Source organism: Mus caroli, unplaced genomic scaffold (genome assembly GCF_978045245.1).
Source record: "Mus caroli unplaced genomic scaffold, Mus_caroli_1 scaffold_18, whole genome shotgun sequence".
In the NCBI taxonomy this organism is placed as follows: Eukaryota; Metazoa; Chordata; class Mammalia; order Rodentia; family Muridae; genus Mus; species Mus caroli.
In genome coordinates this window covers 64,683,382-64,710,417 of record NW_028227273.1, presented here as the reverse complement: position 1 = coordinate 64,710,417, position 27,036 = coordinate 64,683,382, and the positions used below count along the sequence as shown (strand labels likewise).

Here is a 27,036-nt window from a genome sequence, read left to right as displayed (position 1 = left end):
TCGGGACTTTCAGAAGCGCAGTTGGTGCTCTTAACCACTGAGCCATCTCTCCAGCCCAATATGTAGTTTCTAACATGGTGGATACATAGTTTCTAACATGGTGGATACATAGTTTCTAACATGGTGGATACATAGTTTCTAACATGGTGGATACATAGTTTCTAACATGGTGGATACATAGTTTCTAACGTGGTGGATACATAGTTTCTAACGTGGTGGATACATAGTTTCTAACGTGGTGGATACATAGTTTCTAACGTGGTGGATACATAGTTTCTAACATGGTGGATACATAGTTTCTAACATGGCTGATACTAGGGGAAGGCTTCTCTGATCTGGGAAGGTCAGGAAGTCTTGTTTCCGCTCTGTTTTACAGTGCAAGAGGAGTCTTGTCCCTGCACCCAGGCTTGGCCTTGAGTTGTCACTTTGCCTTTCGCTCCATGAGAGGTTCCTCACTGACCTCAGGGATGTCTAGCTTGGGTGGCCTGGGGACCCAAGCCCTGATCTTAGCGTCAGCTAGACCTGGAATAGAGTCCAGTTCTGCATCCTGTTGTCCCAGAAAGAGGCTGTTGTTTGTGGTAAAATAAGACTCTTGCTCAAGGCCTTCTCCCATGAACAACTGAGCTTCATCTTACATCTCAGGACCAGTGTGAGTGCCTGTCATCGTTAGCATCCACTGTCAACTTTACAGAAAACCTAAAGTCACCAGGGGAGAGGGATTCTCAACTGAAGAGTTTCCACCATCACGTTGGTCTGTGGCCATTTTGTGAGGCATTCTCTTCTTTCTTTTCTTGCTATTTATTTTTTATTATACTTAATTATGTGTATGGGTGTGTGCACTTGACTGTAGGTACTGTGAGAGGCCAGACACATCTGATCCCCTTGGAGCTGGATTTACAGGCAGTTGTGAACGGCCAGACATGAGTGCTGGAGATTGAACTTAGGTCCAATGCAAGAAGAATGCACATTTTTAACCACTGACTCGTCTCACCAGCTCTGGGGTAGCTGGTGGTTGTCTTGATAGTTAATTGGTGTAGGATGGCACAGCCCACTGTGGGTGGGGCCATGCCTAGGCAGGTGGGTCTAGGATCTATAAGATCATTATCCTGAGAATAAGCCAGTAAACAGCATTCCATGGTGTTTGCTTCAAGCTCTTGCCTTGCGCTCCTGCTCTGACTTTCCTCAATGCTGGACTGTTACCTGGGATTATAAAGTAAAATGAACTCTTTCCTCCACAAGTCATTTCCAACATGGTGTTTACCACAGCAAACTACAACACCACCGCTCATCAGTTGACAAATGGCAACATCTGTCAGTACAGCATCTTTACATGTCTCCCTGTCATCAGCCGTCAGAGCCCTGAGCCCTTTTTTGGTGTGGGGAGCCACCCCTATTGCCTGCTTCGCCACAGTCCTACACAAGAGTCAAAACCAAAGGCTGCCGGGGATTGCAAACTCTCAGCTTCGCAACAGCCGTGCCCACCCACGTTTGTATTCATACCTACCTATGCTCATCCACCCAGATGCACACACTCACACTTGTGGCCACACACACATTTCTTCCCTCCATTCCACAGGGGGTGTCACCCCATGCCCAAGACAAAACTGATCGTTCTACAGAGGGTGTCACCTTATGCCCGAAACAAAACTGAAAAGTGACAACAAATCACAAGTGCCCAGGGGCAGTCTGGGCTGAGGAACTTGTGAGAGAGCCTGGAAGGAGCCTGGCTCTGTGGTGCAGACTGTAGGCTGGTCCTTCCTGCCTTGGGTCTTACTCTGCTCAACCATAAGGATGGAATCTTCTAGCTCCAGTATCACACAGTCTCATGCCAGCCAGGTCAGGAGGAGCCTTGTCTGACCTGGCTCCCTCCAGGTCCACGGAGAAATAGGCTCTGTTACTCACCCTGCAGTTGCTCAGTTCCTCTGCAGACAGGATGATGGTACCACATTTCTTCCCTGGGACACCACTGAAGGAGAAGAAGCCAACAAAACAAAACAAAACAAAAACAACAAAACAATGACAAGCCAGACAAGGACAGACCAACCACCTGACACTCCTGGGTCAGCCACTCCCATGCCCACCCTGTGCCATCTAGGCATCTGCCCCAACACCCCTGAGAAAGAAAGTCTTCAGAAGTACCTGGGCAATGTGGCCAAGCCCTGTGTGGCTGGGGTCACGCCCCCAGCCTCAGTGGCCCCGCCCCCTGCTCCCAAGGCCCACTGGGGAGGTCTTAGAATGGCAACAGCACCCAGACTCACCCGGAAGCTTCCGGACCAGTGGTTCTGGAGCTTTCCATCCAAAGACCACTTCTGTGGGCAAAAGACCTTGTGGGCTAGCCACCCTGTACCCGGCTGACCCAGGGCCCCTTGCTGTTCCAGCTCTGAGCCGGTCTCCTTCACTACTGAAGAGCAGCTCAGGATGTACATGGTCTTGGGGAGGGGGGACTCTTCCTGGCTCTCGTCTGCAGCTACCTCCCTTTCAATTCCTTGGCTGGGGCTTTCTAGGGACAAGAGATAACTCATTTCTCCTTAGTGAGGGGCCAGGCAGGACAAAGAGGGACAGACCATCTACAGAGGAGAAGCCCCCTCAGAAAGGCATGCTGGAGAGGGGCTCTATTCAGGCTACTCCACCCCTATTCCCCTTGTAGGTGAGATGGGGGAATGCCCCAAGGACTAGAGTGACCATGTCACTCTAAGGTTTGAGACTCAGTCAGGAGGATCTCAGGGTCACTGAGAGGGACAGTCATATGTGAGGCTGTGGGGCAGCTGTGACTAGAGTTCAAAGATTACTCTTCTGTCCCTTCCCATATACGGGGGTGACCTAGAATCTGTTTTTCTAATATGCAAACACAGTGCCTTGTGCAGAGAAGGCCTGAGATGGGCAGTTACCCTCACTGTTGAGGGGCACTGTAAAATCCACACCCCAGCTCCTGCCCAGCCCAGGGCTGCAGCAGCGTGCTGTGTGGAACCCTATGAGAACCACCGAACTTTCCCCAGCATCAACTCTTGGATGGGGAGGTTCCCAGCTGAGGAGGAATGAGAGGAAGAGAAACTTCCTAGGGCTGAAGAAACAAACCAAATCTCTCCAAATCCGGTGAGCAGAGTAGGGACCACACCTGCCCCCAGCATGTGGCAGTGCCAACACTTGTCCCTTACTCTTGGGCAGTCCTTCCCCGAGCACTGGCCTGGTAAGAACCAGGCGGATGCTGGGTAGCAGCCTCCTCCGCCCCCGGCTCTCCATCTGTTGCTCTGCCTTGGACCCTCACCTTCTATTTCTAATCTTGCTTTTCCCTCCTCGCTTGCCTCAGCCTGCTTCCACAGGCTTGGCCTTCCTTCCCTGCTCCCTCTGGCCTTTATTCCTCTCTTACATCTGCTTTTGTTCTCTCTCAGATCATGGTATCCACTCCCTTCCTAAACCAGCAGTCACACTAGGCGCCAGCTGTGAGGGAGTCCACATCTGGCTCCTTCCACATATGCAGGAAGCTGGGACTCCCTTGTTCAGCCCCAAAGGCCCTTTAGACCCACAGTGTATGAGAAGAAGCTAGGATGGAGAATCTCCTCAGGAGAGGAGAGGGAAGAACACGGAGGGTCTGTATTGGTCACATTTTGATGAGGCTAGCCCAAAGCATGAAGTCAGAGTGGAGACTGACAAAGTGCACAACCCTCTGCAGCTGGCAGCGAGCTATGGAGGCAGTGGGAGAGTTGAGCCAAATGGACTTCATAGGGAGAAGGCAGCTCGTGTTCGGTGTTGAAGAGGGAAACCATGGAGAATAAGGGGTCAATAAGAATATTAGATGATGGCGCCCTCTTCTGGAGTGTCTGAAGACAGCTATAGTGTACTTACATATAATAAATAAATCTTTAAAAAAAAAAAAAGAGACTCCACCTCTTTAAAAAAAAAAAAAAAAAGAATATTAGATGAAGGAAGGGGGCCAGGGAGGGAATGGGGCAGAACTTGGAAGGACAAAGGAGACTGAGAGGTCCCAGGCCTGCTAACCCTGGGGACAGTTTGCTCTTCTGAGCCCAACCCTACTCCCTAAAATCCCAAGAGCCACCAGGCCTCAGCAGGCTCCAGCTCTGGCTTTTGTAGAAGAGGAGGGTGCCTGAGACCTTGTAAAGGGACTTAGGACCCTTTGTCTTCCTATCCAGGGATTAACAGTAGATCAGGAGCTGGACCCAGAGGCAGTAGGTAGCCTCTGTAGAGTGGGCTGAATACAGGACAGGACAGCCACAGCTACATGGTGACCTACCCGTTAGACACGGCTGGCATAGGCTTGCCTGTCCGGGAGTTGAGGCTGAATGTTCCTATCCTGTGGAGACAGAGGAAAAGAAAGCTATGCATGAGCCCAGGACCAGTCTTCAAAGGCCAGAACAGATAGACAGATGGATGCCCGGAGCCAGGTGTCTACCCTGGACATCATTAAAACAGGACCAAAAGTCCAGGCCACAGAAGACCTTCCAAGGCTTCAGAGTGAAGCCTGGGCAAGTTACACTACCTCTGGGGTATTCAGTGTCGGGCCCAGACCAGAAGCCCCAGTGTCCTCTGGGAAGGTGTTACAAACATATCCAGACCCACTAGGCCAGAAACTCTGAGGGTGGAGACCAGCTTCTGCTCTGGGTGACCCTGAAACCTGCTGAAGTGAAGACTGCATCACTGGGCCTCAGTGGTTTCCCTGGCCCTCCCCATCCGGATGCTGAAGGCCCAAATGCGCTCATGGGATTATATTTGGAGATAGAACCTTTAAAGGGGCCGAAGAGATGACTCAGCAGTTAAGAGCCAGGAATGCTCTTCCAGAAGAACCAAGTTTGGTTCCCAGTACCCACACTGGGAGGCTCACGACCAGCTCTGGGAATCTGACGCCCTCTTCTGGCCTCTGAGGGTACCTGCGTTCATGTGCACGTATCCACACACACAACCATAGACATGGACACTTGAATAATTAAAAAAAAAAACAAAAACAAACAGTTAAGGAAGTGAGATCACATGGGTGGGATCCAGACACATAGAGAAAAGACAGGAGAACAAACCCCACAACCATCTCAAACCCAGGAGAGCGGTCTCAGCAGAAAGGAGCTCAGTTGGCACCTTGAATTTGGACTTCTGGCTTCCAGAAGTGTGAAGTTTTTAATTTCTCTCACTAAGTCCCTCAGTGTGGGGATCACATCAACACCCTAGTAAATTAATACAGCTGGCTGCATGCGGCCTTTCATGCCCACTATTCTAGCATTTGGGAGGCTGAGGCAGAGAGATGTGTTTGAGGCCCTCCTGGGCTACAGAAAAAGACCCTGGACGCCGACTCCAAAGCTCAGAGGAAACTCGATGTGACTATGCCCACTTGAGATCCCAGGACTCACACAGGATCTTGAGTTTGAGGCTGCCCTGTAGTGCGACCCTGTCTCAAAACAACAACACCCCCCTCCACCCTCAAACACAAGGATACCAAACTAATTCCATCATCCCTTAATAGGCACAAGGAACTGGTTCGTGGACCCCTCTGTGACAATAGAACCTCTGGATGTGCAAATCTATTTGTTTGGTTTTGCTTTGTTTTTAGAGACAGGGTTTCTCTGCATAGCCTTGGCTGTTCTGGAACTTGCTCTGGAGACCAGGTGGGCCTCAAACTCATAGATCCATCTGCCTCTGCCTCTGCCTCTGGAGTGCTGGGATTAAAGGCGTGTGCTACCACCACCTGGCTGCCACCATATCATTTAAATATGAGGCACACACAACCTCCATGTGTTTTATTTTACTATTTACTTAGAAATAAATAGTAAACAGAGTCTCATGGAGCTGAGGCTGGCCTTCAACTTCTGTAGCTGAGGGTGGCCTTGAACTCCTCCTGCCTCCACGCGCAAGGACTAGGTTACATGTATACTCCACCATGTCTAGCATATCCTATACTCTACATCATCCTTAGGTGCTTTAGAACACCTAAGGCAGAGGAAATACATGGCACAGGCTTGGCTCGCGGTATTGTCCCAGGAACAATGACCAGGCCAATGGCAGTGCGCGTCCAGTATTTAGTGCATGGTGTGCATGCTTGTGGATCCCACAAACAGTGAGGGCTCCCTGTGTTGCTTTCACTAGAAAGGCACTGACCCTCATGTCTGTCCCAGAATAGATGCACAGTAAATAGGAGCTGCGGTGGGGTTGAGTCATGAACAGCTAAACTTAGACACACAAGACCTTCGGGGGTGGGGTGGGGGGATGACCTGCCTCCTCTGAGGTGTTCCCGAGCTGCTACAGTTCAGATCTTGTCCTGGGGCTCATCTTCTGGGGGTGGGGGGAGGGGTAAGGATCCCTCCATCCCCTATCCATCCAGCAAGCAGAAAGCAGACCTGTGACTGGTTAGGTTTGGACCCAGGTGGGAGCTGGGAGGGCTTCTCCTCAGCCAGAAGCTGAGTGCGGGCAGTGGGCAGTGAAAAGGATCCAAATGTATTACGCGAGTGTCAAGGAATGAGTAAAAATAACTTAAAAACGTGTAAATTTGAATGAAAGAAGAACGCTTCTTAGCAAGAGCTAATTGTAATTTCTCCTGGGAAAACCCTACTTTTCTTTTTTGATGTTTTTGCTATTTTTAACTCTGTGTGTGCGTGTGCGCGTATGCGTGTGTGCCTGTGAGGCCAGAGGTACCTAGTCCCTTGGAGCTGGAGCTGTAGATGGTTGTGAGACACCCGGCTGCAGTGTGTGTTCATAACCCGAGAGCCATTCTTCCAGTCTTGTAAGCTGGGTATAATTTTTAGGTGTCCTTAAATCTATAATTCAGTTGTGACTACATGGTAAGTTCCAGGCCAGCTAGGGCTACACAGAAAGACCCTGTCTCGAAAAACAAAACAAAACAAAAAAACACCTCCACAAAAATCTAAAACAAGAAAAACATCCAACCAAAAATAAAACAAAACAAAACCCCTAAAATTCCAAATTAAATCATTGTTGTTTTTGTTTAAAAAAAAAAAAACCTAAATGAGTTAGATAAAAAGCAACTATATGCTGTTCTTAGCCTCCAAGGACATATGAGATCTAAATTTTGATTTTAAAGATGTCTCTTCTTGGGCTGATGAGATGGCTCAGCGGTTAGGAGCACTGACTGCTCTTCCAGAGGTCCTGAGTTCAAATCCCAGCAACCACATGGTGGCTCATAACCACCTGTAATGAGATCTGAAGACAGCTACAGTGTATTTACATATAATAAATAAGTAAAATCTTTTTTTTGTTTGTTTTTTTTGTTTTTCGAGACAGGGTTTCTCTGTGTAGCCCTGGCTGTCCTGGCACTCACTTTGTAGACCAGGCTGGCCTCAAACTCAGAAATCCGCCTGCCTCTGCCTCCCAAGTGCTGGGATTAAAGGCATGCGCCACCACGCCCGGCTTAAGTAAAATCTTTTTTAAAAAGATGCCTCTTCTTTTTACTTGTGTGTATGCACGCAGTAAGGCCCGGAGTCTGGGAGGAAGCTTCAGTTTCTCTGGGCCTGGGGCTACAGGCGATCCTGAGCTGTCTGATGTGGGCCTGGGAACCAAACTCAGGGTCCTCTGAAAGAGCCGCAAGCTCCCTTGACTGCTGAGCAGCTCAGACCCTACATACTGTTGTTGGTTTGGGTTTTGTCTTGTTTTGTTTGTTTTTTCGAGACAGGGTTTCTCTGTATAGCCCTGGCTGTCCTGGAACTCACTTTGTAGACCAGGCTGGCCTCGGACTCAGAAATCCGCCTGCCTCTGCCTCCCAAGTGCTGGGATTAAAGGTGTGCGCCACCACGCCTGGCTCATTGTTGTTATTTTTAAGGGATCAGTTATAGATATGTTGGGACTGTGAGGCAAATGCGAATTTGTATCATTTATGTGTGTGGACGTGTGTGTGTGTGTGTGTATGTAGGCATGTGCACATGTGCATGTCGTGTGTGTATGCACATACAGGTGTGTGCATGTGTGCACATGTGTGTGTGCATGTGTGTGCACTGTGTGCATGTACATGCATTCGCACTTGTATGTATGTGTACATGCATGTGTATGTGTGCATGTGGCGTATATGTGTATTGTGTGTGCCTTTGGAGCACACATAGGTCCTTCCTCCATTAATTTCCAACTTATAAAGAGGCAGCAGCTTTCACTTGAGCCCCAAGATCTGCACCTCAGCTGTCTGCTGAGAACCTCCTGTCTCTGCCTGGGAGCCTGGAGTCCTAGGCTGCCATGCCCATCTAGTTTGTATGTGGTGCTGGGGCTCTCTCTTCATGCCAGAGTGATAACTGCTTTTCCCATGTGTCTCTGTGTGTGTGTGTGTGCCTGGGTGTGTATATCCCCGACTTCTTGTGCCACAATTCTTTCAAGGTTCCCCAAATTCTTTAAGTTCCAAACCTATTCCTCCCCCATCTCAATAAATGATAGCTATTATTATTTTCTGGGGACCCAGAGAGGGGGCTTTTGAGGGGGGAAAGAGACTTTTCTTGAGGTTCTGATCCTACTATATAGTTACTGAAGAGTTGTAGGTGAGTGTCTAGGAGAAAGAGTCTACTGTCTAAACCCTACACACAGAGACAGACAGACAGACAGACAAACAGACAGACAGAGACATATACACAGAGACACACATATAGACATATATACACAGACACATACACAGGGACATATCTACAAAGACACATACACACACAGACTTACACACACATACAGGGACATATACGCAGACACACACACATACATACACACACAGTGACAGACATACAGACAGATACACAGAGACATATACACAGAAACACACACACACACACACACACATACACTACAGTTATGAACTATAGTGTGTAAAAGAAACTTGGTAGAAGCAAGTGAGGGGTCCATGCTTAGCCTAGCCTGAATCTTCTCTCTTGCATGCTCTGCCCTGTGGCTTGGACAACTGTTCCAGTCTGTGCCTTCTGGTGCTGGGGCCCTGTTTCTAGGGCTTCCTTGGAATAATGATAAGCCACCCTCAGCAGCATGTGGGAATCCTGGAGACACCAGAGATCTTTCAGAGTAATAATAGCTCTCCTCACGAGCCCCATGCCACCCTGTCCTACAGACTGTCATAGACAGGAGGTAAGAAGGCCTCACTGCATCCAGCCCCAGCCTGTTTTTAGCTCCCAGCTCAGGCCTATACCTATAGGCAGTGCAAATAAAGGCCAGGTTCGAATCCCAGCTTTCCCACTTGCTAGCTGTGTGGCCTTTGGTGAATCATTTCCTCTGCTGTTCTCTGTTCTCTTCCTTACACAGCGATAGAGGTGTGGTTGCAAACTGACTAGATAGCTCTCAGCCACTGTCCCTCCCCACGGGACACAAGCTCTAATAACTTAGCCTGGTTGGCTTCCTCCAGAATAACTGGGTTAGACGCAGGCTAAAGATGGCTCACTCCACGGAGTGCCACCCAGACAAGCTGTACCCCTCTACACTTACGTGAGAGGCTTCTCCAGACGGCTCCCAGAGGACCCTACAATTTCTCCAAGAGTACAGAAGGCCTGGCCCAGGAAGTCCTACACATTCAAGGGCAGAAGAGAGAAGAGTTAGTCACCTTGTTCACAGCCACCCCACTGCCCCCACTGAAGTGACCACATGCAACCATGGATACACTCTCCCTTGAGTGAAGCCCAGGGCCCAGCCAGAATATGACATTTAAGAGACAGCCTGAGCTCGCTGGGCAGTCACGGGTGGAACTCACATGTTTAGATAGATCCGGGCTCTTGGAGTCAACATCGTAGCTACAGGGAACACAGAAAGATGGTAAAGGCAGGCAGGGGACATCCCACTTAACCCTGTCTCCAACTCTGAGTCCACCCCTCAAGTAGGCTGTCATTGTGAGTACTGGGAGTCTTGGAGGCTCATCCTGTCCTGACCTCAGTGAAGACAGGGATAAGATAAACCTGAGCCTCTTAGGATTTGGGTATTTCCCAGCCAGTGAGATGGCGCTTTCGGCCAAGCCTGGTGATCTGAGTTCAGTCCTCGAGACTCACATGAAGGAAGGAGAAAACCAATTCTCACAAACTGTCCTCTGCCCTCCATACCCTGCCATGCACACACGCATGTACACACACACACACACACAAACACTCACACACACACACTCACACACACACAAATAAATACCCTTCCCTGTGAGTGTGTTCTATCTTACTAAGAATGAGAAATGACACAAGTGAACCCTGTACCCTGGCTGGGTCACAGGTGGCTAGATTACTACAGGTGGCTGGGTCACCACAGGAGTCTGGATCATAGGTGACTGGGTCATAGGTGGCTGGGTCACAGGAGACTGGGTCACCACAGGTGGCTGGGTCACAGGTGTCTGGGTCAACATAGGAGACTGGGTCACCCTATCCATCAATCCCAGTTGTCTGTCCCTCCAGCTTCATCGGTGCCTGTTTGGCAGCTCTGTCTTCACATCTTCTCCTCACCTGGAGCCTGCCTCTACACTGAGCTGGTCGCTCCTAAGAAAGGGAGGCATGGCTACCTCCACCTGAGTGGGCGGCAGGCAGCTTGGTCCTGCAGCTGGGCTGGCCCCTTGTGGAGCCAGCTGAGCTGCAGCCCGTTCTCCCAGGATCTTACTCACAACCTTCCTTCCAGCAGCTTCCTCTGTTCTAGGCTGCACCTGCTGAGGGCTGGAGATTGCTGCCCACTTCTCCTGACAGTTGGCCTTGCCAGACTGTCACCACACCACACACACGCACACGCACACACACACACGCACACAAATGCTCACATACACATGCATGCACACACACGCACACACACATACATGCTCATGCACGCAGGCACACATGTGCATGCATGCACTTGCACACACATGCGTGACATACCCATACATGCACACAAATACACTTGAACACACACATGCACATGCATATTTTAAAAAATATATTAATGCATGCTGTAACAGGTGCTTAAAAAAATATACCCACGCTCAGCCCTGCCAGAGGTCACACACACACACACACACACACACACACACACATGCGCGCGCGCGCGCATTCACACACACTTTTGCCAGATTCCCTCAAGCTCCAGCCCTTTTCTTCCCCACGCTTTTGACTCTTCTCCAGGACACTGGCCTTTTACAAGCCACCTCATGTCCTCCACAGCCGCTGGAAATGACACAAGCTCCCTGCCCAGTCACCAAGAGGGCAAGCCCTTCTGATGGCCCTGTCCCTCTTTCTGGTGGACACACAGAGATCAGAGCCCTACTTGTCCTGTGACCTTTGCAGGGAGACTAGATGCACATACACATACACCCCACTACACCATAGGGAGAGGCCAGCAGGTACCTTGGATGCTAGGGAGGAAAAGGCTCAGAGGTGGAATCCGTAATTGCCTCAATGGATGCTCCCCAGAGTCAGGCACCTCACCCCCACCCCCATTTAATTAAGGCAAATGCTGGATAAGATCTGGCATGCGCACACACCCCATTTCCCACACCCTAGCAGGGCTGGGGTAGATTTCATCTGTCATGTTTATCTCCCTGGTCTCCCAGAATATCCCTGCTTCTCCACCTGTACCCTGTCACCAGGGCCCCAGTCCCACAACTCCCCTCCTACCCCCATAGCGTGAGCCCCACCTTCCACTCACAGATCAAAACGGAGGTTCTGCTTCTCCTCAAAGAAGTAATCCACAATGAACTTGCGCACGAAGTCCGGGTTGAGCGTGTTATCTATGACCTCGGTGCGTCCAAACTGCAAGAGAATGAGCTGGTGAGGTGTGGGGGCACTTGTGGGCTCCAGCCCTCGCACTGGGCTCTGGCTCCAGGCTTTGGGCGCTGCCTCCTACAGGTGTGGAAACGTCTCTCCTGTCTTCCTCTCTGATCCCTAGATCCCTCCCTCCCTCCCTCCCTCTCCAGGCATGAGCTCCAGGGGTAGATGGTGTCATATCTGAGTGACCCTGTGTGGTCTATCTTGCCTTTAACCTTTGCCTGCCCCCCATCCCCCACCAGGCAGTGGGCTATTATTGCTATGGTGAAAGGTCATGGCCAAAAAACAACTCAGGGAGGAAGTCAGACAGGAACTCAAGCAGGGCAGGAACCTAAAGACAGGAGCTAATGCGGAGACCACGGAGGAGTGCTGCTTACTGGCTTGCTCCTCTTTCTGTGTGTTCTTTAACTAAGCTACTCTGCAAACTGCAGGCAAGAAGTGCGCTCAGTGCCCAGAGTGGGCTACTAACCAGCCTCCGTAGACAAGTGCACACTGCAGCCAGCTCCTACCCAACCTGCATAGACACATGTGTGAGTTCAATGTCTGCAATGCACGATCGGCTCCCACCTGGCCAGCATCGCCACACTGAATCTACCCATACACTTATGTCCGAGTCACTGTGTGTCTTGGGGTGTGACAAATTAAATGGATTTTGCTCGTTTCATGTTTGTGTGAGTATATTCACACAAACATGAAATGAGCAAAATAAATGAGCATATATATATATACATATATATGCTTTAACAGGTGCTTAAAAATGTATACTCACGCTGGGCGGTGGTGGCGCATGCCTTTAATCCCAGCACTTGGGAGGCAGAGGCAGGCAGATTTCTGAGTTCGAAGCCAGCCTGGTCTACAGAGTGAGTTCCAGGACAGCCAGAGCTAATATATATATATAATATATATATCCACGCTCAGCCATGCCACAGGCCAGTTAAAGTCGAATCAATGTGCATAGGGCCCAAACAACTGTACATCCTCCCAGGAGGGTCTCTAGACTCTAGACACTGCTAATAAGCAGATGGGGTTGAAAGCCGCTAATGAATGAGGACTGGGGGAGGGGGGCGGGAGGGGGGCAAGAGGGGGAGGAAGAAAACTAACATTTACCGAGCCTCTCCTGAATGTTCACAGATCAACGGGATCGTTAAGCTATCTCGTTTAATTCTTTAAAAATTCTGAGGGCTGTTACCGGCTCACGAGCACGGAAACAAATCAGCAAGGTTAGGTAACCTGCCCACAGCCACAGAGAGAGAAACTCAGGATATTTTTTGTACCTCACCTGACTGGAGGGAGGGGCCACCTAAGCAAATGAAAATCAGAGAAGGTGGATTATTTTCCAAGCACTGTGGACAGCCCTGCTGTGTGCAAGCAATGGGGTCGGGGTGGGGGTGGGGAACACCACACTCTGGCCTCAATAAAACCCAGCTCCTGTCTCTCCTATAAATTCCATAACAACGTCACAAACATGCAACCCTTTGCAAAGGATTTCCTACAAGCTCTCCGCCCCTTCTAAGTAAACCTCCTGGCTTCAGACAAAAGGAAAATTTCCCCTAATGGCTTCTTTGCAGGAGTCCTGCAGGTAAATACTTATGTCTTAGAGAATTCTCTGGAAAGATCAGACTTCCTGCTGTTCTCCTTCAATTCCTCTAGCCTGAAGCATCCCCCTACCAGGGCTGACAGACAGCCCCACTTCCACGGCCCACTCCCAGTCCACAGTCCACGGACACCCCCCACCCCACCCCCACCCAGCAGGGAGGATGACAGCGGCTGCTTTGAAAATGGCACTTGACGCTTCAACAAGGGGGGGAATTCCCTGGAGACTGCTTTCTGCTGCAGAAGGAGCCGGGGTTCCCCTGGAAACAGGATGGGAGGGGGGCTCCGAAGGTCCCTGGAAAGTGGAGGGGCTTGAAGGATTGCTGGGATTCGGGCGTAATTAACATATGTACATTGCAACTGTGAAATCAACAGCCCAGGGGCCTGCTAAGAAAGCTTTATGGGTTTTCATTAGTTGGACTAATAACAGCAAGGTGTGTGTGTGTGTGTGTGTGTGTGTGTGTGTGTGTGTGTGTGCTGAAACACAGATTTTAAAATTCTAAGAGACCACCGGGTGGGTGCCTGTCAGGCTCAATGCATACTCCGGCTAATGAATGCAAGAATACAATAATTGATGGATAATGGTGTGTGTGTGTGGGGGGGTGGTCAACCTGGACGCTGTATTTCACATAGAACTGCAGAGTTCTCCAGACAGAATGGCCTTGGGGAGAAGAGGTATGAGCAGCAAAGCCTGCCTGCAGTCTAACTGCTGTGTGCATCCCATTGCATCCTAGGGGAGCAGGGAGGAGGCCAGGCCCCTCACCATCCTCCACCTGGAGCCCGGACACTTCCTCAGAATCACCTGTCCATCACACTAGTCCATTCTGAACCACTGCTTGGTCTAAGCTCTGGGCTCGGCTCTCGTTAGCATGTGCACCATGAACCCTAAGCAAGCCCCCATGCAAGCGCAGGGGTCCAAATGCACCTTGGCTGTGCGGAGCCAGGAAATCAGCACGTGAAATAGATGCAGAAAAGCTAGAGAACCTTCCCAGGGTACTCCGAGGGGGGGGAGCGATGTCGGGGAGGGGGCTCACTGACCTCAGGACTGGGATGCCTCCTAGGGGAGAGAATCAAAAGCATAAGCCAAAAGACGCCCCGCCCCGGAAAGAAGAGCAGTTACCCTCTGAAAGGCTTTGTCCCTAGCAACAGACCCAGAGAAGCTTTTCGAGGAAGCCGCTCCCGAGGGCTCCCATGACTAAGCCCCAAGAACACCAATTAAGCGGCATTAACTGCAGATCATCCTGTCCAGTAGACCCTCAAAGGGAGGCAAGCCTTGAAACTTCTTTGGGGACTGAGTTAAGTGGTTCCTAGGGGGCTCTGCTATACAGAAGAATTGGTATTTCTGGGAACAGGTGAGCTCCCATGCTCACGTGTCCTCGTCAGAGCTCCTCAGAGCAGACCCTGATCAGCCAAGGGTCTTACCTCACCTCACATGAGGCCCGGGACAACTGGCCTGTCAGGACAGTGGCTTGGCTACAGGCTGTGGAAGACCCTGGAAAACGCAGGCAGACAGGTGCTAGGAGGGCTCGTCTCTCAGTACCACAAACTCTCCATCTTACACCCCAGTGAGGATTCACTGACCCAGCAGGCCCAGTGTGGGAACAGCTAGCTCCTCATGGTGGCTCGTCCCTAAACAACTCACCTTCAATCCCACCCAGGCCTTCAAAAGAAACCCCTACGAACACCTTCCCACTACACGTCAGAGGTAGATTCCTCCCTGCGAGGATGCCAATGTGGGTTTTTCTCCCACAGACATAATCTCCAGCAGCCCTTGACGCTCACTCTGTTCTGCTTAAGTCCACTGAGTAACATTTGTGTCACCTAAGAAATGGGTAAGGACCCTCGAGGTGGCTAACTGGGAAAGGTGCTTGCTACCAAACCTGGTGACCCACAGGGTAAGAAAGAACTGACACCTTTAAAGCTGTCCTCTGACCTCACAAGCTCATCCATGGAGCCCCTGGTGGCCAGTGCCCAAGCTAGCTGGGTCAGGAGGGCGGGAGCTGATGGACCGTGCCTTTCATCCCAAGCTGCTCTCTATCCAGCTGCCCTGCAATCTTTACAGAGTACTGATGGCTCCTAAGCAGGTGCTTGGAAAGCTTGGCTGCTGAGCCCAGCCCTGGCAGGTCATGAATCACGTTCACCAGGATTAAAATTAGAGGCCAAGATCCACATCTGCCTATAGAACAGGGAAAGGAAGGGCCCTACTGTGTGCCCAATACCTGACCACCTGGAGGCATGGGAGGACATGAGGGTCCATTCCAGGCCTACTGGCGTTTTGAGTCTGGAAAGTTCTCTCATTAGAAGAGTCCAGAATACTGCATGGCCCAGATACAAAGTCCCCTCCAGTCACTGCAAAGCAAACTGGGCTCAGAGGATGGAATTCCCAACAGAAGAGGTCATGGTGCTCTGGGGCTCAGTGTCTCCCATACCATATTTTATTCTGTTTGGGCATCAAGGTGTGGAGGATAGGGGGAGCTGGGGGAAGGTGATTGGAACACCCGACCGAGTGAGAAGACCCAGGCTCAAAAGCTTTCCTGCCACTGGAGCAGGACAGAGAAGGTGCCCTCTCTAGCTGGGATGCAAGACTCTATGTAGCTCATAATGAAAGACTTCCTGCCAAAAACCCTCAGCTCCTAATTAGCCATTGTTCCACATAATCTGTTAAATGGTCCCAGCCCTGGGGGAATAGCCATTTGCCAATGAACTTGGCTGCCAAGCCACCAGCAAACCAATCTTCTCACCCTGCTCTACCCACCCTGGCCTCGTGAGGCTGTGGGATTGGGTGAGGGCAGGAAATCCCAGTCCGAAGGGCAGCTGAGCCCAGGAAAAGTCCCCAGGATCACTGTTGCCCATGCTCACCCCAAACATACAGGCAAGTATGCTATTGGCATACCTCCTGGATAAAGCACGGCTTCTCTCAGGAAGCACCATTGCCAGCTGTGTGTGCATGCTGAGAACCTTCCACCAGTGAGCTCATCTGACCCCACAGCAGGCCGTGAGCCGAGGACCTGCCTGGGTTCTCTCTTCTAGACAGGCAGAAGCCGATTTGGGATCTGACTTTGGGACCACGCTCTGGACAGCGCAGCTAGAGGCTGCCACCGGGAACCTCCAGGCTACCCGAAACACCAACTCTCTTCTGCGGATGAGAACTTGGGTGACTGTTTACCACACCACCCAGAAATAATGACTGTCTCGGGCTGAAGGAGGGACAGGGCCCCTCCCCCGGCCCCCACATACAGGGGGACAGAAAAGCCCACTTTGAAACTCAGTGGCCTGGGCGGGATCACTGCTCAGAAGACCAGTCTACGTTCTAGCTGGGTTGATGGAGTGAGTTGGTAGAACACGTGCTCAGCAAGCCTTGTGTTTCCTCCTCAGCGGTTCTAGGAGGGCAAAGGTCGGAGCAGAGATGCCACCGCTATGGAGCATATGCAGAAAGCAGACATGTCAGTTGTCCTTGTTAAAGGAAGGGGAGGGAAGGGGATAGAGTCTTTTCTCTGCCTGTCAGAGGACACTGCAGATCCTGCCATTTAACCCCTGCCAAAGCAGAAGGAAGCTGGCACCAGGATCCCATTTTACTAATGACAAAAACTAAGGCCCACCCAGGGATGAAGTGGCAGAGACAGGGTATTTAGAGACACCCATGACGGTGCCCTGTCAGGCCAACGTGGGTTGGGTGGTTTGTTTGTCTGATTAATTATTACACTCATGTGTTTGGTGTGTGAAGGGGGGTGTGCACCAAGGTGTGTGTAGAGGTCAGAGGACAACTTAGGAATCATTTATCCCCTTCTCCCATATGGATCCCAGAGACAGAGCTTGGGTGGTCGGGCATAGTGTGGCACTTTTCCTCAATGGCCCCAAAGGTCTAAAAGCATTCTCCTCAGACTGTGCATAGGGGCTCATTGGCAAAATGCCTGAGGTCTGTGAGGAGGAAGGTCTCCAAGGAGAGATCACAGCATTCCTTCCCACTCAGCTGCTTGTCACTCACGTGGGTAGTAACTGCAGGTGACCCAGGCCCGGGAAATGGCCAGGATGCTGACATTGGACTGTAATACGTGATCGCCCCATGCTGAATGGAAGATGGGACTCCAGAGAGAGACACATGATAAAATCACACGGTTGGGTTAAACAAACAAACAAACAAGGGGGCTGGAGAGATGGCTCAGAGGTTAAGAGCACTGACTGCTCTTCCAAAGGTCCTGAGTTCAATTCCCAGCAACCACATGGTGGTCACAACCATCTGTAATGGGATCTGATGCCCTCTTCTGGTGTGTCTGAAGACAGCTATAGTTACTCATAAAAATAAAATAAATAGGTCTACAAAGTGAGTTCCAGGACAGCCAGGGCTATACAGAGAAACCCTGACTCGAAAAACAAAAACAAAAACAACAACAAAAAAAATCTTTAAAATAAATAAATCTTTAAAAAAAAAATCTCGGGCTGGAGAGATGGCTCAGGGGTTAAGAGCACTGACTGCTCTTACAGAGGTCCAGAGTTCAAATCCCAGCAACCACATGGTGGCTCACAACCATCTGCACTGAAATCTGAAGCCCTCTTCTGGTGTGTCTGAAGACAGCTACAGTGTACTTAGATATAATAAATAAATAAATCTTTAAAAAAAAATCTCATCACCAACTCTGAGCTGAGAGAGACACCAGTGTTTCCAAACTCAATATAAAAGAAGCAGAGGGCTGGTGAGATGGCTCAGCGGGTAAGAGCACACTGACTGCTCTTCCAGAGGTCCTGAGTTCAAATCCCAGCAACCACATGGTGGCTCACAAACATTCGTAGTGAGATATGATGCCCTCTTCTGGTGTCTAAAGACAGCTGCAATGTACTTACATATAATAAATAAAATCTTTTTAAAAAATTAAATAAATAAATAAATAAATAAATAAAAGAAGCAGAAAACACCTGCCACAAAGGTCAGCCTTGGCAGTGGGTGGTGCCATCTTGGTGGGGGGTGGGGGACCGGACTGTGTGAGAGAGAACAGAGAAGGCAACTGAGGGCAAAGCACGGCTGCCCTCATTTCTCTCCATCTTAACTGTGGATGGGGCATGACTAGCTGTTTGAAGTTCCTGCCCCCTGCCCCCGAGATGACAGACTGCAAATCTGTGAGCTGAAGCAAACCCTTCCTCCCCTAACTTATCTTTTGTCTTTCTTTTTTTTCTTTTTCATTTTTGGTTTTCAAGACAGGGTTTCTCTGTGTAGCACTGTCTGCCTGAAACTCACTCTGTAGACCAGGCTGTCCTCGAACTCAGAGATGTGTCTGTCTCTGCCTCCCGAGTGCTGGGATTAATGATGTGCACCACTACCGCCCGGATTCTAAGCAGCTTTCTGTTGGGGTGTTTTATCACAGAAACGGAAACAGAACTGGACTCCATCTACAGTGTTTTCGTTCCAGCAGCTTCAACAGACTAAATCGACATCAGTCATATGTGTGTGTGTGTGTGTGTGTGTGTGTGTGTGTGTGTGTGAACAGGGCCACATGAAGGCATGTGTCTAGCAGCACGGAAGATCAGTCTGAATATTTCCACGAGCCACCATTCCCAGCTGGTGTCCAGATGTTAAATGGTCTGGATTGCTCACTGAGTAGCGCTCTTGCAGAAGCTGAGAGCAGCTGTGGTGGTGGCCTGGATTGCATGCCCTACAGAAGATGGTTTGGGGGGTGATGAGAACACCCAAATCTTTGCCTCCTATCTTTTCCTCTCCATGGGGACCTCAGCTTGGACAATCAGCTGATGGGGGTGGGGGTGGGACTCCCCTCTTTCAAATGCAGGAGTCCTGAAAGCTTCTCTTCTCAAATGATCTGTTCTGAGACTCTGTCCCCTGGCCACCCGAGGACACGCAGGAGGCCCAGGCAGGGCCTGATGCAGATACTGCTCAATTTCCTGGGCTAAAATTACATCTTAGAGTCAATTTTCATAAAATACAGTGACAGATTTAGGTGCTGAGAAGACGGGGCTTTCTCAGAAGGCATAAAAATGACCCAAATGGTTAAAATCAGCTGAAAATAGACAGGCGGGGCCCTATGAGGGCAGCCTCCTCCTTTCCACCATGTATCAAGATGGTCTCCATCCTTGACTCTCCTGGCAGACTTAGCTCACATCCAAGGTTCTGCTAGAGAGAGTGGCTTGCCTCCTCCCGGCCATAAACTCACAGGTACAGTTCCCAAGGTGGCTCTGCCTTCTGGAAAGGGACACCCGCTTCCTAGAGCAGCCAGGTGGATGGGGATTTTCTACTGTGGAGTAGCACTGTGGACATAGTTGAAGGCTCTGGGTATGTGTGCGCCTCTGAGTGTGTGTGTGTGATACACACACACAGGAGCCACCGATTCCCCCAGAAGCAACGACAGAAGTGGTTGTAGGTGCCACGTGGGTGCTGAGAACTGAACCAAAGTCCTGCTCAAGAGTGGCCAACACCATCTCTTTATCCCACCACTCCTTTATTATGTCCCCCAAGGACACAAGGCCTACATGGACCTGCTCGTTCCTCTTCTTGCTCCCACAACTATCTTTGCTACCGTGGGCTGGTGTCATGTCCCTGACTTCCTTGAAACCCAGTGCTTTGAATAAATCCAAATGCAATCCCTCTGACAAAGGCAGGGTAAAGCGCCTTAACACTACAGCCTGAGGCCAACCTAGACATGGAGCCAGAGAGGACTGCAGGGTCTCTGGCTCACATTCTTCTCTTGAAGCACGAGGCTTGCATATTGGGTTCCAATGGTGTTGAAAAACATCAAGTAGTGAGCTCAATAGATGAAGGCGCTTGCCGCCAAGCCTGATCACCAAGTTCAATCCCTGATACCTACAAGGTGAGAGAAGCAATGCCAAGCAGTCCTCTGACTTCCACACGTGTGTCGTGTGTGTACATACCCACACACATATGGGCACATATATGTGTGTACACACCTACACACAGAAATAACCACAATTTTAAAAGAGCTTTTTAAAAATCTGAAGAGGGCCAATCAGATGGCTCGTCGGTAAAGGAGCCTATCAGCAGATCTAAATGGAGTTCTAACCCCAGGACCCACAGGGTAGAAGTTTTCCTCTGACCTCCAAACCCTGCCCCCAACTCAAATAAATGTAATCTTTTTTTGAATTTGGTTTTTGGACAAAGGTCTTTCTATTATGCAACCCTGGACGTCTTGGAATTCACTAGGTAGACCAGGCTAGCCTCAAACTACACACACACACACAGACACACATACACACAGAGACACCAGACACAGACACAGACACACACACACACAGCAAACATCCGGGTCCCCACTCACTCTCCTCAGCCACTTTGCTTCCCTTGGTACATTGCTGGCATCTGCATATGCTGTGCGCTACAAAACAACTAACCAAGAGAGCCAACAGCAAGGCCTGAAGTCATGTCAGTGTTCCACAGCTACTGTCCTGTGTGAACTCAAGGGATTTTTACCGCTGACATCTTGTTTCCCATCACAGGCCATTCATACCCTCATCTTCTCTGTGTGGAATTCAATTCAGGCCTGACCTCCACAAAGACCTGAGGCCCTGAGCCAAGCTCAGGGGTGCCCCAGCCCTGCCCTGCATGTGTGTTTTGGGGCCGGGTGGGAATGGGGGAAGGGAACCAAAGAAGCTTAGACGCTTGGAGGCCCAGGACCTAATGGAGACTATTTTCAATTATAGAATGTAATTAACAGTCCGCCAAAGCAGTGCCCTTCTGAAGAGGTCCTCCCAGACCTGCTCTAATGAATCACTGAGCCACGAGTGTATTCCTGGTACTCAAATCTGGAAGCTCGGCCGAAAGGCCTCAGAAGTAATTAGTCCACTTAAGCAGGCTAAACGCTTCCCTGGCAATCCGGTTTGCGCGCCGATGGATTTCAAGTCTCAGAGAGTGACGAGTCACATGAGCCAGCCTCCGTGGAGGGAGCTCCATCTCTCAGACTCAGTTTACCCACTCTGCCCTTTGCTTCTACTAAGTCTAACAACTGGCCTGCTCTTCCCGGCTTCATGATGGCATTTTCCTGAGGGGCTTCATGTTAGAACCCCAAGAACCTAGGCTTTTCGCTCTTTTAGAGGACACCAAGCAGAGCCCCCACCCCACCCCCACCCTGTACCTCTCTCCCAGGAGTTGATGGGCAGAGGAATGATGTGAAATTGTCCTGTCTGGGAAGACCACGGTTTCAGCCAACCCTTTCCTGTCCTGTTCATTAGCCTACTTTAAACAGCAGAAGCAGCAGACTCAACCTTCAGCCGGCTCAGGCATCCTGGACAGCCACAGCAATAAGCCAAAGAAACTGCATGCTCCCACCATAGAAGAAAATAACCCTTCCCTCCGCCCCTCATTTCAGTCCAGCCTTTTCTAGAGTTGGGGGAGGGGGGGCAGCGTTTGTGTCATACAAGGAGGACAGGGCCTCCCGGGGCCACCTGTCTCCACCATATTCCACTAGCTCATTTTTCTCCGCATCTGAAGACCTGGGAGCTCAGCGAGAGGCAAGGAGGCCGAGGAGGGGGGAAGACAGCAGCCACCACTTCCTACCAGCCTGCATAGGTAGGTCCAAATCCCATTTCTAAGCTGCTCATCCCTTTGGCAACCAGTTCTGAATGAAGAGCCTGCGTGTGCTGGGCGGGCACTGTTCTAGGTACTCAAAAGGGACTGGTAGGCAAAGGGGGGCGCCTTGATCCAAGCAGAGGGAAGCTGGGAAAGGTTTCTGAGCAGGGAATCCCTTCCCTGTAGTCATGCTCACGTTAGACACAAAAGTGGGAGGGAAGTCTGCTGGGGAAAGGTAAACAAAGGGCCCTGCCCCAGGCACCAGGGGGTGGCGATGTGAGTCTGGTTTGGTCCCTTTGTGTCTTGGGAGCATCCCTGAGGATGTCCCCTCATTTTGGGGGGGTCCTTGAGGATAGGACCACGGTGATGACTAATTTTGTCAACTTGATTGGATTAAGAAGAGCCTAGGAGAGCAGAGAAGAACAGCTCTGGGTGCCTGTGAAGTTCATCTCTAGAGGCATAATTAGATGGTTTAATTCACTGTTGGGAGTCAAACTTTGAGTAGACTACAAATTGGAAGAAAAAATATGCAAAGTGGGTCTTGGTTGGAGAAAGAGGTCACTGGAGGGCATGTCCTGGTGGGGGTGGGACTCTATCTTTTTATTTAAAAAATTATTTTAAAGACTAATTTTTAATGATATACATGTGAGTGTCTGCATAGGGGCATGTGCAAGGCCCACGTAGGACAGAAGAGGACATCTGGTCCCCTGGAACTGCAGTTACAGATAGTTGTGGGCTGCCTGGTGTGAGTGCTGAGACTTGAACTCGGGTCTCTGTAAGAGCAGCAAGTGCTCACGACCACCTAGCCATCTCCCCAGCGCCGGGGTAGATATCTTGCCCAGAGGTCCTTTCTCCTTCTCCTGGTTTCTCATCCACCATGAGAAGAACTGCCTCTTCCTCCACAAATCCCTATTCTACCCAAGCGGAGGCCAAATGAGCATGGCTGCTCCAAAACCGAGCAAAAATTAATTCCTCCCCGAAAGTAAGGATGTCCTCAGTGTGCGTGACAGCCATGCCATAGGAACCAATACAGGAAATGTGTACCCGAGAAGTGGGGTCACTGGCATGACTAAACGACCCTACAACGGTTCTTAAGCCTCTGGCTTGTGGAAGGAGCTGGAAATGTCACAAGAGGCATGAGAAGCCTCAGGATGCTGTGAGCAAAGCTTAATTGATTATTCTGATAGGAGCCAGGAACAACAAAGAAGATAGCCAAGGCCAGCCTCCCGGGATTCCAGGCTCCCGGGATTTCAGGTAAGGAGCCATTCAACCGCCGATCCTGGCAAGGACTTTGTGTGTACCTGGTCCATGTTCTGAGACTTTTGGAAAGGCTGGGGTTAAAAGTAATCATTAGAGGTAGTAGACTCATGGATGTGATGGAGGAAATATCAAGACAGCAGCAATACATCCAGGCAATGCATGGACAGTGCTGGCTGCTTTTAGCCAAACTTACAGTGAGAGCCAGAAGCAAGAAGCAGGCAGGAAGATCGGAACACCACAGTACAGCCAGAAGGGAAACATGTCTGAAGTCATGGACCAGGAGTTCACAGAACTAAAGAGATTCCAATAGGATCACTACAAAGAAGCCACACACTCAGCACAGGGACAAGACGGAGATGCCCTGAGAGAGCATGCTGGTAGTTAACCAGACTCCATCCATGGCAGGTGAACATTTATAACCAGATAAACGCATCTGAAAGACTCACCCCAGGGCTGGCAAGATGGCTCAGCGGGTAAGAGCAATGACTGTTCTTTCAAAGGTTCTGAGTTCAAATCCCAGCAACCACATGGTGGCTCACAACCACCTATAATGAGATCTGATGCCCTTTACTGGTGCATCTGAAGTCAGCTACAGTGTACTTATGTATAATAATAAATGAATCTTTGGGCCAGAGCAAGCAGGCACTAAGTGAGCGGGGCTGACCAGAGCAGAGGTCCTAAAAATTCAATTCCCAACAACCACATGAAGGCTCACAACTATCTGTACAGCTCTACAGTGTACTCGCATACATAAAATAAATAAATAAATCTTTGGAAGGAAGGAAGGAAGAAAGGAAGGAAGGAAGGAAGGAAGGAAGGAAGGAAGGAAGGAAGGAAGGAAGGAAGGAGAAAAACTCTCTCTTCCAAAAGGTCCTCTGAGAAATGGAATGTGGCCGCCTAAGGGGGTTTTCTCTAGTTATTCACTGAGAGCCCACTACAATGATGTCCCAAAGGGCCTAGCCGATGCTCACACTGGCAGATGACCCTGGTGTGGGCCACATGATGCTGATGGCATTGGCATTCAGAATGCAAAGGTCACAGGTCATGGAGGCTCACACCCAGGTTTCAGAGGGCAGTGTATGGCCAGGTCTGAGCTCCCTTGAGCTGCCCCAGAGAGGATGATTTATGAAGCTGTAAGAATGGAGCTTGGCTAACCCCCGGAGGCTGGAGTTGACAATGGGACATCTGCTGAGGAAAGCTGAGGCAGTAAAGCAAATGTGGCCTAAGAGAGAGGCCACATGGGCTGCAAACAGCAAGGCCATGAGTGGCGCTCCTGTTAGGGTGGACACAGAAACACCACAGTGTGTCCACAGGCACGGAGCTACAGGGTCTGGTGTTGGCTCTGCTGGGTGGCTCTGGTGGCCCTGCCTTAGCCTGATCCCGGCTCGTTGTGCTCCCGTTCCTCCATGCTGGAGTGGGAAGGTGTACTCTGGAGCACCGTATCTCGGAAATGTGTAACTTGTGTTTTGTGTTTGCTTCCCACATGAGTTTACAGCCAAGAGTTGTCTTGAGTCTCCTGTTGGGACTGTGAGGAACGGTGGGGACAAGAAAGATGAACTGAACGCATTTTGTATTATGAGATGGATGTGAGCCTTTTGTTGGAGTCAGCAGATTTTCAGTAATTAATGCTGTCAGTTTGACTGAGTTGAGAAACACATAGACAATCCGCAAAGCAGTCCTCTTCCTCCCCCCCTTCCTCTCCCTCTTCCTCCTCTTTTTCTTCCTCCTCTTCCTTCTCTTCCTATTGACACAGGGTCTCTCTTTGTAACCCTGGCTGTCTTGAAACTTACAAAGTAAACCAGGCTGGCCTTGAACTCACAAATCTCCTCCTGTCTCTGCCTCTTGAGTGCTGGGATTAATGACTTCTGCCACCACGAATGGCTTAAGCATGTTTCTATGTGTATGGAAGGAGTTTACAGAGATTAGTAGTTAGATCATAAGGGCTCTGATCTAATGAATGGATTTTTTTTTCTTCTTTTTAATGAGCGGTGTGATCCCCTGAACACAGATTGTCTGTGGAAGGTTTGGGCGCTGGGGTAGAGGAAGCAGGTCAGTAGGCCCATGCCCCTGGGTACTACTCCTTCAAGGGCATTTCCTTTACCTTGGCTTCCTGTCTTCCATGGGGTGAATAGCTTCCTCTTCCATGTGATTCCCCCACCAAGTGCACGGGGCCAAGAAACCATCGCTAGACCCACCCCCATAATCTGAGCCAAAATTACTCTCCCTTCCTTTAAGCTTGTCTCATTTACACAAAACAACTAAGAGTCACATCTCCCCTCTAAGCAGAGCAGGCACAGCCTGCTCCGTCTTCACTCTTTACACTCTCTGCTTGCCCTGCCAGCCTTTGGTACTACAGAGGGACCAACATCATGCTGGCACATCCTGGGTGGGAAAGGGGCAGGGCTTACCTCTCGCCATTGCTTGTTCTCCATCCCTTGAGTGTACATGACACACACTGGGGAAGAGAAGAGAAAACATGGGTTAATACCTCAGGCCAAGAGGAAGGGAGAGGGTCAAGAGCCTTAGCCTGGATTGCTCTGCTGGGTTTAAAGGAAGGGTGGGCATCTGCTGAGGCGGCTGGGGCTCTGGAGAATGAAGAAGCACCTGGTTTGGGTTTGCTGTTCCTGTCGTACTGAGATCAGCTCCACATCCTTGCACAACCATCCGGCCACTGAGTTACATCTCTAGCTCCCCAGTGGGTCTCCCTCTCCATGACAACACCCGGTGATCAGCTTGGCAAAGGGGCCTGGGACCTTCTCATGTCTTTCAGGAGGGAACTCAAGGGCTGTTAATTGCTACACCATAGAAAGGGCCCCTGATGTGAGGCGGGTGGACACATGGGCATGACACAGGCCTGGGTGGCAGGTGTGGTGAGGACACATGGGCATGACTGAGGCCTGTCATGTGGTGGGTGTGGTGAGATTGGCATCAGAAACACTGTCCTTCCAGAGTCTGAACAGTCCATGAGGCCTGTTGCTATCACCAGATCCTCTTAACTGATGGGGACACTGAGGCTCTGTGAAGGCCAAAGACCTACCCAAGGTCATGCTCATGGCCAGGACTGCTCAGTACTAGAGCCCAGCTCTCCCAAACCCATGCTCATTCCCCCAGACCAGAGCCACATGGGGCTCACAGGGCAGAGGCCTTCTTGTGCCAGACACCGCAGCACCTTCCAAGATGCTCTGAGAGGCTGACTCCCAGGATGGTGGCAAAGTGGGGCCAACTCCCCGGTTCTTCTCTGGACACCCTCAGTGTAGTGCTTGAAAGCCTTGCCTACCTGACCCCACACCTGCACAGCTCTAACACTTAGCCAGAGCAGCTGCTGGCCCCTGTCTCTAGTCACCGGGCTGCTGTGTCACTGGGGTGGTCATAAGGGAAGGACTTACATGGGTCAGACTTGGAAAACATGTCTTTGTCCAAGAGGTTCCTGAAAGAAGGGAGAGAGGAGAAATTAGCAGGGGTGAAGGGGACAGAGTATCGGGACCTAAGGTCGGTGTCGATCTTGGAGATGGCCCCTGGTCTGGCCTCAGATGGAATGGAAAGGGAAGAAACCCCTTAGCACACTTGATCAACTTCGTTAAATGCCAGAGACCACAAGGATTCCATGTTTGTCACGCCATAACTCAGATCAAGGAGTAGGAGACTGGAGACCAAGGGAGACAGGAGTTCAAGACCATTCTGGGGCTCTATTGTGAATTAGAACCACCCAGGGGCTACATGCAACCCTGTCTTTAAGGTGTGTGTGGGGAGGGGGGTTGGAGAGATGGCTCAGCGGTTAAGAGCACCTATTCTTCCAGAGGTCCTGTGTTCAATTCCTAGCAACCACATGGTGGCTCACAACCATCTGTAACGGGATCTGATGTCCTCTTCTGGTGTGTCTGAAGAGAGTGACAGTGCAATCACATACAATGAATGAATGAATGAATGAGCTGGGAGTCTCTGAAGCCACTCCAGTCCCCAGTATAC

General features: G+C 50.4%; 1 protein-coding gene across 2 annotated transcripts in view; it reads right to left on the bottom strand.

Annotated features, from left to right (window-relative positions):
• The window catches only part of Cpne5 (copine 5), an 80,862-nt gene that overhangs the window by 42,221 nt on the left and 11,605 nt on the right, over window positions 1–27,036 (bottom strand). Inside the window, exons 2-9 of one of the 2 annotated variants that reach the window (XM_029470852.2) lie at window positions 26,457–26,497; window positions 25,479–25,525; window positions 11,575–11,678; window positions 9,677–9,716; window positions 9,415–9,491; window positions 4,250–4,309; window positions 2,259–2,309; window positions 1,903–1,966 (exon numbers count right to left, since the gene is read on the bottom strand). In XM_029470852.2, the coding sequence (XP_029326712.1) occupies window positions 1,903–1,966; window positions 2,259–2,309; window positions 4,250–4,309; window positions 9,415–9,491; window positions 9,677–9,716; window positions 11,575–11,678; window positions 25,479–25,525; window positions 26,457–26,497 (484 nt within the window). The remainder of the gene's footprint in view (window positions 1–1,902; window positions 1,967–2,258; window positions 2,310–4,249; window positions 4,310–9,414; window positions 9,492–9,676; window positions 9,717–11,574; window positions 11,679–25,478; window positions 25,526–26,456; window positions 26,498–27,036) is intronic. The other variant, XM_021149048.2, reaches the window with a different exon arrangement.